Source organism: Lissotriton vulgaris, chromosome 9, assembly GCF_964263255.1.
Source record: "Lissotriton vulgaris chromosome 9, aLisVul1.2, whole genome shotgun sequence".
NCBI lineage: Eukaryota > Metazoa > Chordata > Amphibia > Caudata > Salamandridae > Lissotriton > Lissotriton vulgaris.
In genome coordinates, this window is record NC_141697.1 from 828,125,800 (window position 1) to 828,142,797 (window position 16,998).

The window sequence follows — 16,998 nt, forward strand, 5'->3', positions numbered from 1 at the left end:
CGAGGTGAGCCACCCCATCGCACTGCCTTCCCCCGCCTCCCCCCAGCCGCACTATCCCGCCTCACTAAACAGAAGCACAGTAGCAATCCTCCTTGAAAGCGTTGCCTGCCACACAGTAGTATAGCAGCAACCCTTCCTGACATCGTTGCCTGACCCCTCCACAATCACAGGGAAAACGTGAATGAACACGGAGGAGGACTGTGATCTGCAATAAGGAACATTAACAACTGCTTAACAACAGCTCTTCCCTCAATCTAAACCTGCTCACTATCTTATTACATCTCATTAAAAAAGGGAGCTCTGTGACGCGTCCTTTTAGCCAGAGAACGCTCCAAGTGGAAAAACTCTACACTTGCTGACCTTGTGTTTGTGCCTGGAACTGGTGGACTGTGGTCGCGCTGAACTGGTTGCTGGAAGCGCTCTGCAAGGCGCTACTCTTCGCCGGACCCGCTCCGCGGGTCCCGCTTCACAGCTGTCCAGTGCTGTCTCCTCATCAGGGCTGAGGCAAATCAGGGCTGCGAGCGGAGGCACTGCTGGACTCAAAGTCCCAAGAGTCCCAGCAGCCTCAATCACCTTCTCCACCTGGTGACGCTCTCCCTGGAGGCCACGCCCCCTGCTGCTGTTTGTAGAAAAGGCTCCGGATTTGCCCAAAACCGGCGGATTTCTCCTCCTCTACACTTGCTGACCTTGTGTTTGTGCCTGGAACTGGTGGACTGTGGTCGCGCTGAACTGGTTGCTGGAAGCGCTCTGCAAGGCGCTACTTTTCGCCGGACCCGCTCCGCGGGTCCCGCTTCACAGCTGTCCATCGCTGTCTCCTCATCAGGGCTGAGGCAAATCAGGGCTGCGAGCGGAGGCACTGCTGGACTCAAAGTCCCAAGAGTCCCAGCAGCCTCAATCACCTTCTCCACCTGGTGACGCTCTCCCTGGAGGCCACGCCCCTATCACCCTGTGACTTATTTATAGAGTGTAAGAGGACCGCAGCGCGGTAGCGCGCGGGTAGCGCCCGGGACAAGGGCGGGCCCTCTGTGGCCGAGGTAGGCTGGGCTGGGCCCGGTTATTTTCATCGTTTGTATTATAGTCTTAATAGTGACTGATACTTTATCCCACTGGAAATACGCCTGATTATATGCGGAAGACATCATTGTCAGTTATCTTCCTCTGACTTTATTGTCGGGCGGCCTTTGTCGCATCTCCGGGACAATTATTATTATTGTGGTATATTGTTTTCATTTTCTTTATTCTTTCGGAGGTAATTCATAGTTGCAACTTAAATCTCGTGGTTACATTGTTTATACCATGTCTAAGAAACTTCGTTCTGGTAGGGAGGTGGGTGGTATGCCTAGTGCAAATAAGGAAACTATTCGCACGAGAAATAAATCGGTAAATAATCCCCCCCTTAAGGGTCAATGCCATTTGTATGAGCTTTGGGCTTTGCCCTCCCCTAAGAACGCTAATTTACCCTCTAAACAAGTTTCTGGCACCCCGTCTCAGGAGGTCCCTATGCAACCTAGTACATGCCTGGAGATCCCTTCGTCGCAGCTCGCACTACAATTACCTGTGCCCGTGGTGCCTTCTTCCCCTGTTTTCCTTGAAGGGAATGGGGAAAGCAAACTCAATGCATTAGCACATGAGAGGGAATCTATGAATCTTCCACCTATGTCTCAAACCACGTCGAAGGATAAGTTGGATGGTGACTTATCCGCATTACTTATTGATCATGAACTCTGTGGCCGGTATGTAGATATAGCGAATAGGGGGTCCCTGGCCCCTAATAAATCCCCTGGGGGTGCCACCCCATCTGGTCTAATGCTGTATAGTAGTACCCCCTCATTGAATGATCAGGATATGTCTGACTTGTTAGTCGTTTCCGGGACCCCTGGCCTTAATCTTTCTGGCATCTGCCGTCCATTGGAAGCATATGAAAAACCTATCTCTGAATCCATGGTTGCGTTGGAACAATTACTAGCCTCTATTTTAACTCTTTTAGGGAAATTTGTTGGCAACTCGGATTGTATTTTGGAATCCGTTACCCAAATTCTGAAGACTCTGCTACAAAAGTCACCGGATTTTATGAATGTTCCCCTCATGACCGAACATGGTCGGCCTGGGGGGGAAATAAACGTGGCTTCAGTAGAGCTTGACATGAAAGCTGGGACATCGGTTTTGATTCCACATACGGCGGCTACTTCCTTAACTGCAGTGCCTAACTGTATAAATAACTCAGTTCTATTAATAACGGAGGAAAACAAATCCATTTCTGAACCTAAACTGGCTCAAGACCTTTTTCCCATCTTCATGTCGGAAAATAAAATACATTCTCCCGAGGTTAAAAATGAGGCTAAGGCAAAAAATGTGAAATTCAGAAGCAACAAGGGGAATAAAAGGAAACCAACTCGTAAATATAGGAAGAAAAGGCAGCGCCGGATAATTTTTCAAAATCCAGTATCTACACTGGAGAATGAAGTGATTGATTTGGAGCTATCTTCTACTTCTGGAATGGCAGAGATTGATATTGAACAGAATTTACCCATTAGTACCTTTTTTAAGGTAGAAAGCGATGTGTGTCCCCCAATGCCTTTGGAATCCACCTTTCAAAGGGGGGGCCTCCCTACCAGTCTGCTTCAACCACCAATGACTGAAGCTGCTATACAAAATCCACCTGGGGCCCTTAACCCTTTGGCCTCTCCGTTCCGTGTAGTTTCTGGGAATGGAGATCGCCATTTCCCGGATCGCTCCTTAACAACCTTAAACATTCCACTTGAAACTCTTGTGTTAGATTTTTTACCTTTATTCGACGTTGACTTGCCTTTAAACAGAGCTTGGCTTCTTAAGCGCTTTAGTGAAATTGATAGTTTACATCATATCCAAACTAGGGATATTGAATTAGTCTCCCTGTTTGGAGAAGCCAATGTAACGAGTATAAGGGTGAAATTTTATTCTCCTATTATTGTAAATTTAATACTCCAGCAAGCTGAAAACTTCCAACGTATAGGCATTGATATTCTCCCGATCTTTAACCCTGGAAATAAAATCTCGGAGTTTGGGGAGGTACCCAGAAGGGAGGGACAAAATGGGGCAGCCTCCCCTCTTAGGGACCTGAAGATTTGGGTAGCTAAGGGAAAACGCTTGGTCTCACAAGTGAAGCCTCTTCCACTGACTCAGAACTCCTCTCTGGTAGAGGACAATAATCAGTGGAACTGGCTGCAAAGTGCCTTATCTACTAAATCTAAAGATGATCCAAGATTGTTCCAGCACCTTTAACACCCCATTAAATATTATCTCCTGGAATGCCGCAGGGATTCACAGTAGCCCTGAGAAGTTTGAGTTGCTTTTTTCTCTAGGAGCAAATGTGATTTGCCTGCAGGAAACGTGGTGTATTGATATGCTGAAGGTCTCGAAGGATTACTATGTTCTGGAAGTTCCCGCCGTTCCCTCTAAGAAAGGCCATGCCAGGGGCGGGATTGCTTGCCTATTATCCAATAAATTACATTGGAAATTTAGCCATTACATGGATCCCAGTAAATTGTTCCAAGCTATAACTATCGACAATTTGTTTAATAATGGGATAAAATCCCCTGTGGTAATTTTGAATGTTTATATTCCTCCGGAAGAGCGTTTTAATGTGTTTTTAAAGCAGGTATTTCATTATATTGATCTAATCAAAAATGTCCCATCCCCCCCGTACATTCTGTTGGTAGGAGACCTGAACTGTAAAATTTCTAATTTTAGCCTGAACCTATTTAGGAATAAACCAAAAGAAGAGGCGTATTTTGTTCCGCAGGCACTCTTCCCTGATAAATTAGTGACAAATAAAAGAGGGAAGATCCTATTAAATGAATTAGAGGCCGTCGATGGACTGATATTAAATGGGAGATTTCCGTCTGACGTGCCTGCAAAATATACTCACAAGTCTCCGTTTGGGACCTCTATCTTGGATTATGTTATCTCAGATTACGGTTTGTTCCCTCTAGTTCAGGATATTAAAATAATATTTACTCCGTTGAGCGACCATAGTATATTGCTTGTTACTCTTTCCTTAAAGCCTCTGACAATGGCATCATGGTCTCTTAAGGGTAGTGATGTCGCTTTCCATGCCTCCTCGGGAAGGTGCCATTGGAATCCCAATGCCATTAATGGGATACAGGACTTTCTAGACGAGACCCTATTAGTTTTAAATGAGTGGCATGGGAATGAAATAGCATATTTTGAAGAATTTGTATGTAATATCACTTCTTATGCCAAAAAAATTTTTCGACCAAGAACTAGGGTAGCGGTCCCGAGTATACTGCATAGCCTGAATAAGGAAATAAACAAACTGGTTCGCAAACAATATCTTGATAGGGTTATGGATCGTGGTAAAGAAATATCAAGGTTAAAAAGAAAGAGAAGCAGAGTTCAGTTAAAATTAAAAAAAGAAAGGGAGGATAATGTATGGATTAATCTGAGGGAATCGGTGGTCCATGGTAGGACTAGAGATTTTTGGACAATAATAGGTAAGGGGTGTGGGTCTAGACTAGGCCCCTCCCCTATCCCTATAGCGGAAGAGGATTGGATAACTTATATTCGGGAACTCTATGCTGGGAATGGGATTTTAAGTAACGATATTGACAACAGTGGTAATTTAGGCAATGATAATGCCATTAGTGTTACTCCCCTGGGGCTTACTAATTACCCCGTTGAGAAGGAAATTGAGATGGCGATAAAAAACATGCGGGTCTCCGGGGCAATGGGACCCGATGAACTCCCTATGACGGTCCTGAAATCTGATCCTGTAAGGTGGAGTAAAATTCTGTTTCCCCTGTTTAAAGCATGTTTTATGACGAAAATGGTCCCTGATTCGTGGAGGGGTAGTATCCTGGTCCCTATTTTTAAGAAGGGAGTTAGGGACAGCCCCAGTAATTACCGTCTGATTGCTCTCCTCGACTCTATCGGAAAAGTGTTTGCGAAATGTTTATTAAAAGCCCTCTCCGATTGGGTAGAGGAGAATAATATTCTGCCGCTAGAACAGACTGGTTTTCGTAGGGACCACGGTACGTTAGACAACCTTACCGCCCTGCATGTGGTTACGGATAAGTATGTTCAGGTGAGAGGTGGGGTGGTGTATGCTGCCTTTGTCGATTTCTCCACAGCGTTCGATAAAGTGGACCGCGGAACGCTGTGGAGAAAGCTGGCAGCGCTTGGTCTGCCATCCTACCTATTGGAGCTGGTGCGGGCTCTACATACAGAGACCTGGTGTAGGGTGTTGATGGGAGGCGAAAGGGGTCTTTCAGATATAATTCCATCTTTGAATGGCCTTAAGCAAGGTTGTTTGTTGGCCCCCCTTTTGTTTTCTCTGTACACAGTGGACCTACCCGCAGCCCTTTCTTCTAGTGAGGGCATTGCCCCGGTGCTCGGGGGGTCCCCTATATCTTGCCTGATGTACGCCGACGATGTTCTCATTTTTGATCTATCCCCCAAAGGACTTGCAAATCGGCTTAATGCGCTTCATATGTTTGCTGTGGATCATCATATGAAGATCAACATTACTAAAAGCAAAGTTATGTGTATAGCTGGTAAGAAGAGGTGCCGCTCCGCTGATTTTGGTTGGTTTATTGGGGGCCAAAAACTTGAGGTGGTAAAGTCCTATACTTTTTTGGGGAAAATTATCATGGCTAATTTGAGTGAGAAACTCCACATAGAACATTGTACACGCAAAGCTATTGCCCATGGCAAAGGTTTAAACTCTCTTTACCATGCAACGGGGAAACGGCACTTTCCGATTCTATTGGAAGTGTATAGATCAAAAATCCCCGCAACAATATTGTATGGTATTGAACTCATTGATGTGAAAAAGTGGGACTTTTGCCATAAGATAGAGGGTAAACTTCTAAGATCTCTCTCTTCCCTAAACACCGCGTGCCCTTTAGCTGCCTGTAGGCTGGATTTCGGCCTCAGGAGTAGCTGGGTACAGGGACTATCGGCCCTTGTTAGATGGGTGGCCTGCCTTGCAAGAGCTAAGGTAGGGACAATGAGAGCTATCCTCAAAAGTGAACTTCTGGGTAATTTTAATGAGTTTTCTCAACTTGTGCGTAATTTTCGAAAAGCTGTAATCCTCCTCAAATTAGATGAATCTGCTTTGTTTTTGTACTCTTCTTTACAGTTAAAATTTGCTTTAAAAGCAGCTTCATGGGACTTGTGTTTCCAGATGGATAAAAAAGTAATCTGTGGAAAAAGAAAGGTAGAACATCTCCTTGATTCCTATTTGTGGAAACTCCCTCAGCCCTATGTAAGATGGAACCTACCACATGGTATCCGTAGATTTTGGTTTCTTTTACGTTATGATTTATTACCGTTAAACCGACTGTTATCTAAATGGAATGGCTCCTCTCCTCTGTGTAATTTTTGTAAAGTAAATATCCAGGACTGTATGCATGTGTTGCTGATCTGCCCGGCGCTTCGTAAATTACGTTGTAGATGGATAAAAGTTATTTGTTTGGATCTTGGCATTGTCACTTTGAACGATTTCCTGTTTGCACTTTATTCCCCTCCCAATGAAATGTTCTGTTCTCACATTTTTAACTTTTTTAAAGGGTTTTTAGCTATTTATTAATATGTCCATGGAGATGTACCTAGACTGTCCGACTTGTGTAGCTTTTTAATTATATGTCAGTTTCGTATTTACCCTAGGATAATTTTGCTGCTCTCTTCGAGCAATGTAATGGTTATGCTGTAATTGTTGTGTGCTATATTTTGTATATTTTATGTGGCCCTCTTTGAGAGCCAAAATCATAATAAATAAAATTGAATTAACAATATTTAATAGATGTTTAATAAAAAAATAAATCAACATGTCTGTGAGTCTTTTAACATTGTTTTTATGATTGCATTTTGTGGGCAAAATGTTTTAAAAGAAAGAATCAAACGTTTTTTGTTTTTTTAATTAACACCGAAATGTCTTTATGTCTTTCTTTTTATGTTTTTCACCCCACAATAGGCACTCATAAAAACAATCATGAAAGGGCCTTGCACTTCATCTGATTAGCACAGAGCTCCAACATTCGGGTGTTTTAAAAACATGGTAAGTTATTCTGGGGTCATGCATTTAATGACCCAGGAGACTTGCTGCTTTTGTAATGTTGTTGGGGGCTGCTGTACTCTCGGCAGCGCCCTACAACATAAACAAGCATTTACAATGCAACGGTTTCGCCTTTGGAAAAGTTAGAGCTATTGGCATTGTAAATGACAAAATTTGTATTTATGTGTTGGTTTTGAAAACAGATAAATAAATGGCATTGTCATTTACATTGCCAATAGCTTAATCTCTCGCAAATGGGAGACCTATGGTACCCTACAGACGAGCTCAGCAGACAGCAATTACTACCACACACACCTAGAGCCACACACACACCCAGAGCCAGCCACACACACCCAGAGCCACACACACACACACCCACACCCAGAGCCACACACACACACACCCAGAGTCACACACACACCCAGAGCCACACACACACACCCAGAGCCACACACACACACAGAGCCACACACACACACCCAGAGCCACAAACTCACACACACACCCAGAGCCACACACACACCCAGAGCCACACACACACACACCCAGAGCCACACACACCCAGAGCCACACACACACACACAGAGACACACACACACACACACACACACACAGAGCCACACACAGAGCCACACACACACATACACAGAGCCACACACAGACACCCAGAGCCACACACAGACACCCAGAGCCACACACACCCCCAGAGCCACAGCTATTCGTTTTAGACAACTGTCCAGTGTGCTCATTTTCTGCAACTCTGTACTCCTGAGAGGTTCCACAAGACATAGATGGTTAATGATAGTAGAATATCCATGTGATGTTTTCAGTGATGGGTGCCATGTTGTAGCGTGCTTGCCAGTGCCCCAAATGCAAGCATGAACCAAGTGCCCCATGCACCTGAGCTAGTGTTAAAGGACAGGCCTCCTCGGGGTGAAGGTACCCCAGTGCCACTGAACCTGCAGCACAAAAGTTAACTATGTTTCTGAATGGGGGTGGTTATTCATATCCAACTTAACAGAACTCATTTTGTTGTCCTGTGTGGACTGAGACTGTGTAGATTCCCTGCTGGGCATCGAGCCTGTGACCTCTTTGTTAAACATTCACTGAGCTCCTTCCACATTTTGCCGCCTGAGAGCCACAATAATATTGTGCGTTCAGGGCCGTTGTATGGCATGAGCGTCAAGCAAGACATTGGCATTTAGTTCTCCGGCCGCCATTTTCTGAGGTGGATCCATGACTTCCGGTTTGGGAGAACGCCTTCCTTGCAGTCCCTAGCACTCGCCGAACGTAGGCAATGCCTGGGGAGCGGAGGTAAAACCCATCAACAGCCGGAAAATGGTAAAGCTTCACAGCAGGGAAAGAATGACTGCGGAGGAGGGGTGATTCTTAAATGCCATGGTTGAGTGGGAGTAACAGGTGAACTTGTACTAATAATGCATAATTTTCAGAAAGCGTGGGAAACGGAATCTACACTTGGGCCAAGAATGGAAGAAAATGTTAAACTAGTCAGATTTGTGTTTCTGGTGTTAGCTGTGACTGCGCTGTAATCTGGAGGTCTGTGGTTGGTGTAAAAAATACACAACACCACACAGACTCACTAGCAGGCCGAAGTCACCAGTCAAACGACCCCCGTACCTGCTTCAACTCAGGTCAGCCTGAGGTCTTCATCCGAGTTCCGACTCGCTTCCAGGCCGTCCGTGCATGTTGAGTAACCGGCCCTCCCAGCGAGACCTTGCAGGACCACTAAAATCGTGCAGCCCACCCCAGCAACAGATACGCCGGAAATGACAATAACATGCCGAGAAATAAAAAAAATAAAAAATCCACCCACCACCGCAATGACGATCGCAAAGGGGCGGAGAGCGAAAAAATGCCGGAACGCCCACGAATCTGCTCAGGCAATGAGTGACGCATCTCTGTTCCAATGGCTAGCCTCCATGTATGTATTTTTTTTCTGTGAATTTAAAATTTGTAAATGATATACCACATCCAACTGTTCCTCATGCCTAACATCCTATTAATGGCCAACTTCAGCAGTGCACTACCTTTAGCTGTGCGCAACATGGGCTGGCTTCAGGGTTTGGCTGAGGTCTTAAGGCCATGTGCAGAGCTAGATGGTCATGCCCAGCTGTAGTGCGCCAAATTCTTTTTCAATGTCTTCCCCCAGGATTTGAGCATCTTTTGCCGGATTAGTGACCCCAGGAAGATCAAAGGGATGCATTACGAGTCTAGGACTCACAATGCTGATGCTGGATTCTGGGATCCTGCATCAAAAATAACTGTTTTAACATTAATTTTGATGCTGGAAGGTGTTTTAGAGGTCCCTCCACATGTCCCCCTACTCGGGCATTGGGTGTAGGATAGGTTCACCCTGCCATCGTCTGCAGTTTTTATATATTCCAATGTTATGAACCCCAATATACCTCAACATAGGCCTAGGTAGTTACACAACCTTTTACCTATAGTTGTTCTTCAATTATTCCACATAACTGGTTTGGTGCTGACCTTTTCCCTAGTTAGATGCTGCATAAATGTCATGTGGTTTTCTCTGAAAACTAGCCTAATTTATTATGCATGCGGTTTCTCAGTATCACAGCAGGATTACCATCTTCTGCATAATAATTCTGTATAAGGGTCATCCCTATTGTCATCCTTGGCCCACAGTACCATGACACATCTAGGTAGAACCCCTGAGGGTACCTTTTGGGCATATAAGCACCACATCTTCGCTGGACAAACTAGAGGAGAAAGACTTCCCTGCTGACACGCTGACTCGTGACGCTGAGGTCACTGCAAGCAGATACTCCAGCCCGCAGTGGTCTTACATCCCTCTCAGGGTGTTCAACTTGAGACCAAGATAGGGTCCTACGCTCTCTCACATCAGGTAATGAGGTTGGCTCTTTCCTAGGGGGATTCTTGGCTATACACCTACATATACACCTACATACATGCGAGGCACACTTAGGTACATCTAGTTAGGATTGCATCGTAAGAGAACGCATTACTACTGTCATGTATTTATATGCCTGCATATATTCACTGTTTTAGCACTATGGTAGAATTTTAACTTTCATTTACACTGTTGGTGCTTATAACCGTATATATCTGTTTCTGTCTCATGGTATTTTATACTAGAATGACGCTGGTTCAATAAATACTTATTGAAAACGTCCCAACCGTTCATTCTGTAAGGCTTGCTGAGACAAAGTGAGCACGAGTGACTGAGTGAAAAGTAGTGTACAGTTGCCACGATTCCTGAGGGGACAGGGATGTCTGTTGCTCCTTGGTACGGTTGTGGGGACTTATAGTGGCACTTCGAGCTAGCTGGTCTACAGGCGAACATATCCTGTGGGGCGTCTGGAATCAGTTTGGACACCAATCCCTTGGTTTATGTTGTCTAAACGCACAAATCCTATGTAGATTTAAAGGAACTACACAACACCAAAATGGTGCATAGTGCACCATGTTGGATAATGGCTGGAGCAATACAAGGTTTCTCTTTGCGTGCCGGCCAATCAGAGCATCACAGATGTGAGAATCTACAATGGATGACTGGAGAAAAAGCTCCCTAGTCCAATGAATGTATTCATTTTTTTAACTGGATTCGAACATCTTCTTTGAGTCCACAAATTCACAGACCCGTCATGGATTAACGGTTCAGATATCTCTAAAATGTAAACTTTCCATACCCAAAACAGAACACTTTTAAAAAGCTAATTTCTCCAAAACTTCTGAACTGATTTACACCAAACCAACCAAAACCAATTCCTTGAGTAAAGTTTTACTTCCACGCCAAGTTGGTGTACTTCTGTTCAGTCATTGTTTCTCTATTACGGAGCAAATAATCCAATGGGAGCTAAAGCGGGAATGCCACTTGTGGAGACCCCACTGAACATCCTCTGCTTGACAGATCTCCATAAAACGTGCCATGAAAAATCAAAGTGGATAAACTTTAGTTCTGGAAAGTTCATGCAGATTTGTCAACCAGCACAAAAGTTATTAGGTTTGGGAGTGCATGCATGAGAGCAACAGCTTCGGAAAAAATGTGCTGCCTCTTCTAAAAGGACAACTGGAACATCAAGCATCCTGGCCTTGGCCATCCATGCACTCAGCCATCATCTTACTCAATTATCATTCCATGTACAGTCTTCCCTCTTTTATTCCTATTCATCTATCCTGTCATCTTGGCACTTATTCAGTCACCCCTCTGTATACTCAGTCAGGTACCCATTCTTTCATCCACTTGTTGACTCATTCTTGCAATCGCCGACTCATTAATCTGCACAACCACAAATTCAAAGCGGCCAATAAATTAACCACTTTCATAAAAAAAGGCCCCACCTATTGGTTTTGCCAACTTTTCTTTCCATCCATGATCGCTAATAAAAGGTCATAATTGGTTGCCACAATTTCAGCTTGTATTTGGCGATATTTAACAGCACTCTTCACCCAAGAATGCAGACTGCAAAACTGCATTTTAAAATTGTGAGAAAACATACATCCTAACTTCAGTCCTTCATAAAGCCTGCCTTACCTGTTCTGATGAAGATGAATGCTGTATACGCACCAAACACGGCTGTATAGGAGAATTGAAAGGCTGAGGGTAGAAAAAGAGAGAAAAGATGGAAATAGTAATGGGCAGGTGTGGGAGTCATGGTTATCAAAATGTGCACAATGGAATTGGGACAGGGTAAATATCAGCTTACACTTGATTCTGGCAATCATATGCAATTGGGAGACTAGTGGGACAGCACAAGACCAGAACCGTAGTAGTTTTTTTGAGATATAGAAAGTAATGTGGAGTGACACCTGTTAGAAGTTGCCAACATCATGATATCAGGACCCAGAACAGGTGGGCTTACCATATCCACAGACCTGGCAGGGTTCAGAAGGCAAACTTACACATTCATCATGTTGACAAGATCACTAAGTATTGAGTCTAGAAGCTTCCTACAATGCTGGAGCAATGAAACAATATACAAAGCTACCTGACGATGCTTCAGCTTTAGTAAAAGTCTGCTCAGAATGGCAACCTGGATCTGGTGCCAAGTAGTGCACTTCAGTTATTCACAGTTTATATGACCATTTTCATGAGTATCTCCTGTAAGAGAGTAGGATCTGCTTCTTATAGTTACCCCACTTTGTGCTGATGTTTCACTGCTTTTCGGCTTTAGTCTGGCTTCCGGCTGGGATCCTGCTATCCAGGACCCCAGCCTAGCTGCTTCCTCTCTAAACTGATTGCATGCACTTTAAGTACACCATAGACTGGATTCTGGGGTACCCTTATAAGTTCCTAGTATATGGTATCCTATATACCTTGGGCCTCTCAGGGGCTACAGCTTGTATTATGCCACCCCTGAGAGATCACTTAAAATGACATAACAGGTCTGCTACAGCAGCCATATTTAGATAGAGGTTCCTTATATCAACCTTAGATCACTGCAAATATAAACCTATCAGTCACCCCTATGGCAGGTCTGATCAATCTTGAAGGCAGGGTGCTGGGTTTTGTGTGAGAGGGTGCCCATGCATGAGCAGGGCCCCTCTGCAGCCTTCGGAATCTATTATCCGGGGTTGTTCTGTGATGTAGTCAACCATATACTCTTAAAAGCATTATAACCTTGCAGTAAATTCTAACTTTCAAATGGCTGCAAGGAAACATGTCGTGCTTGGTGTCAAACACCTTGGAATCATACCTCACCGCCAGCACTGGTGGGGGAGGTATGATTCCACCCTCCTAGAGGGAGAATTATAACTAACCGGTACACCCCGTACCAGCTTCACAGAACCCTGGCATTACACAAAATGGATGCTGCCAGCCACAGACACGCGTCTGCCCTCCTGCTGCTGGACGAAACTCTGGCAGGGGAGGCTGGACAATATGTTTCCTGTCACAGGGAGGTGTGACCACCTCCCAGACAAGCTTTAGTGTATTGGGGCTGGGTGGGTGCACTCCAAGAGTGCTTTGATGTCTGCATGGGGGCAATTTGGTGTCCCTGTGCATAGTCCAGCTCAAACCGGTTGCAGGGGCACTCAGCCCCTGCTATGGCACAAAACTGGACAAAGGGCATGGGTGTAACCACCCCCCTGTCCTGACCCTCCCATAGGTGTGTCCCCAGAGTTTGTCCCACCCCTTCCTTTGGTATAAAGAAGGAACCCCTGACTACAGGACTTTAGATTTACCTGGACGAAACTCTGCTACAGAATCCCAGAAATTCAACTATCTACACTTTGTTGGATGACTGAAGAATCTCCCTTGGAGTAAAGGAGTTACTCCCCTGCAAGGCAGACACCAAAAACGCATCTGTCCGGTTTGCAACTACGCAGCTCCTGAAGGACGCCGAAGACTTTGCAACACAGGAGGTGGGTTTCCAAGCTTGCCGAGGCCGATCCGTGCTCTCAGTAAACCTGGGATCCAAAGCCCTCGTGGGGACCGTGCAACCCGAACCCCTGGACACTGTGCACATTTGCAGCAGCATATGCTTTTTGGCGATCCCTGAGGCTGTGCTTTGGCTACTTGTTGTCCAGACCCTGAGCAGTGATTCCACCGAAGATTTCTGGCCTACACTCCACGAGTGACCCGTGGGCTGGTATTTTGTGATTCCTCTCGAAGTCCTTTGCGATCCCTTGTCCATCGACTTGTGGGTCCCTGAGAAGGGTACTGTAACTTTCAGCGGGCTTACCTGGTTGCTCCAGACGTGCCCTGACTCTCCATCGCTTGGGGAGTTATCAGGACCTTGCTGGTCCACACCGAAGCCTTTTTACTCTCATCGTGTGGGTTGCTATTGTTAAGGCTTGTTGGTTTCTGATCCTGACACCGACCCCCCAGCACTCAACATCCTTCGTGGGACAGCTCGCCTGCGGACTCTGGTCATTGTCGACGTCTCCTGGTCCCCGTGGCAGCAGAGTCAAGCTTCACATCATCGGACCTGAAACACCAGACATTGGTATACCGTGCCCCTGGTCACCCTGAAGTGACACAGACTCTGTCCCCTCTGCTTTCAGGTTCTTCACATACCGATCCAGGCTTGGATCACACCGGACACTTTTCCTTTCCATGGCAGCAGCACTTTGCAGCAACTCGCCAATGAAAACAGGGACGATTCCCGACACAATTTGTCACCTATGCACCCGGCTTCCCTGGGTGAGGTAACACGAGTACTTCGGTGCTCACATGGGTGCTGGCCTTAGAACCTTCCAAGTCTAAAAGGGTTTGCTCAAAGTCCTCTCCGAAGGGTCCCTAATCTTTAAAATTCCAAACACGACTTTCCCATACTCACACTGCACGCGTCCCCCGCAGGTCCCCTGTGCCTCTACCTTGGGTGGTTCCTTGGGGTCCCAGCGATTCTACGGGCTCTAGGCACTGTGTCTAGTCAAGTCGTGGTTCTTATACCACTTTCTTAATATATGGTTTGGTCTCCCCCCAGGGGTCCATAGTATGTTGTGCTAGTTCCTTACGTTCTAGTGTGTTGATATTGTGTATCTTGCTCTCTAATCTCATAAAGGGGTTAGTAAAGAGTGTTTAGTAATAAATACATATATTTTATATATACCTTGTGTGGTTCTCCTTTCATTTGGTCATTCACAAGGTTATCGGGTAAACCAACGTGCTTAACACTCCTTCAAGACTTAGCCTGAAGGTTGCTGTCTATAGCTACCACTAGGATAGCTTTCAATAAGGTTATCTTAAACCTAATCATCAATAAGAGTTGTTTGGACTGGTGCAAGGTGCCCACTATAACTAGTAGACAGAATATAGCAGGCCAACTTCTCACATCTCCTTTCTTCCTGCAGCAGCTCAACCTAGTTATGTGTAAATTGTCTAGGTCTGGCTTTATAAAAAGTGGTGAAGTTGGAAGTTAAACACACACAAACCTAAAAGCATGCCAGTTCGATGAGCTATGGGGAACAGCTATGCCCGGATGTGGCCCGATGTGGGTCCTGTGCTCACTGTGCCACTCTACCATGCCACACCCAGAAGATAAGACTTAATCAGGTACACCTAACTGATGAGTTCCAATCACTGCAAAAATAGTATTGGGTTGCTTCTGTTCCAGTACAGGGAAAGCCTAACTTGGCAGTTCAGGCTGGACTGTTCCTACTGGAGCAGGACCAAGGCTGATTTGCATGTAGCTGGATACAATTGGAGCTAGCATGATGAGCATAATAATGATGGACTGGGATGCAGCCAGAGTAATTACTAGTGGCTGAGATTAATTCAAGAATTCCACCCATCTCTGTATTGTTTATTCCTACACAACAGCAGATCACTGTTAGTCTTCATCGTAATGGTCGCTCCTCAAACACAAGGGAGAAACTCTGCTAACCATCTCACCCTGAGCTCCAATATGCAGGGCAGATCCCATCTTGGAACATAGACCTCCCATAATCTGTTTCTGAAGAGGAGTCTCCCTTCTACCAAGTTGTCTTGCCAACAACTTAGCCATTGCTTGAAGTAATCTCAAATTTGCCTTCTCAACTGCACAAAGCTTGTGTCGCTGACTATTCGGCATGTGATGGATGTGTGATGACATGCAACCCAGCAGACTTGGAATTCTGGAATATAAGGTTGTGGTTGGATCACTAAAGTCAGAGAAGCTAGTTTGCACTCGGTCTCAAATGACTGTGCCACCACACCATCACTTGTCGAAATATATGGTCCCAAAAATACTATGTAGTTAGTGGAACGAAAGAGTACTTGGTTGCTTTAAGAATGTGTCCTAGCTCATTCAGGGTGATCAGAATCATGGAAGTTTTCTCTCTGTTCTGGGAGTGGGATTTGAGGTATGCGGACACCCTTCGATTAAGGGAGGTCACCACTTGATCCACACATTTTGCACAAGTCTGCAGATTGGATCTGAGGGCAAAAGGAAGTGTAAATAAGTTGTCCTGATTCTATATATAAACCTTAGGTACTATGGATGCTGGGATGTATGAGAATATTAAAATATGTATCCTGCAAGTTTCGAGTTGTGAGGAAAAGCCTCAAGTATGAGGCCTTCCGAATGTCCTCTAACATAATGTTGGACATTTGACAGATATGTAAGGGCTGTGGGAAGGAGAACCATTTAGTGACTATGTGCAAAGCAAAGGTAAAAACAAGTGCATCAAGACAAAATGGCCGCTGGAACGTTCTGAAAGAAACGTTAGACGAGCACCCACAAGGCCTAACGGAGACGTCAGGCACAACAAATTGACACTGAACAAAGGTCAATTGTTATCTAATTCATCATCAAACAGTTCCTCCATATCAGTATCAAGTGAAAGTGAAGAAGATTGTTGTGCCATGTCAATGTTTACTTCAGGAAAGAGTGCACATGTTGGACTGGCCGCATGTGAAGAAAAATGTAATTCAAAGATAAATGTCGGCATGCCAAACCACCATAGTCATTAAAACATTGTCCGAAAATTACACTGAAAGTAAATGGTAGTTCGATACCTTTCATCATCGACAGTGGTGCATAGATAAACATTGTGCCTGAGAAAAAATATAATAAACTGCTCCCTTACCACAACTTATGCTGTTGAAAACCAAAGTGTATACATGGGCGCCATTGAAACACTTAAAATGTCAAGGGTCATTTCTAACATATGAAAACTTAGGTGCCACCACCCATCCATGTGCTTCAAGTGAGAGCATTGCGTGCCTGTTTGCTCAGTTTTAGCATAGCTGCTGATCAGTGTTCCCTCTAACGTGCGCGGCTGCACTTCTGCGCACCTTTAAGGTACCGAGCGCGCAGTGCTACTTCTGGAGCGCGCACACGTTCTCACCGCCGCCGACCGCTTTTAAATGGCAAGCGGCGAAAAACGACAATTTGCGGGTTGCTTGAGGCCATTGTGAAAGGATTCCTGTTAATCACAGCGCCCGTCACAATGGCCCGCAATCAGCCCCAGCCATGATCTATTGAAAATGCAGCAAGTGCAAAAGCACGACGTGTAAA

The 16,998-nt window shown here is 45.2% G+C and overlaps 1 protein-coding gene across 1 annotated transcript in view; it reads right to left on the reverse strand.

The window, feature by feature from the left end:
- Positions 1–16,998, reverse strand: part of RCE1 (Ras converting CAAX endopeptidase 1) — a 216,972-nt gene that overhangs the window by 9,756 nt on the left and 190,218 nt on the right. The window contains exon 7 of the mRNA XM_086938566.1: positions 11,592–11,654. Within this exon, the coding sequence (XP_086794692.1) occupies positions 11,592–11,654 (63 nt within the window). The remainder of the gene's footprint in view (positions 1–11,591; positions 11,655–16,998) is intronic.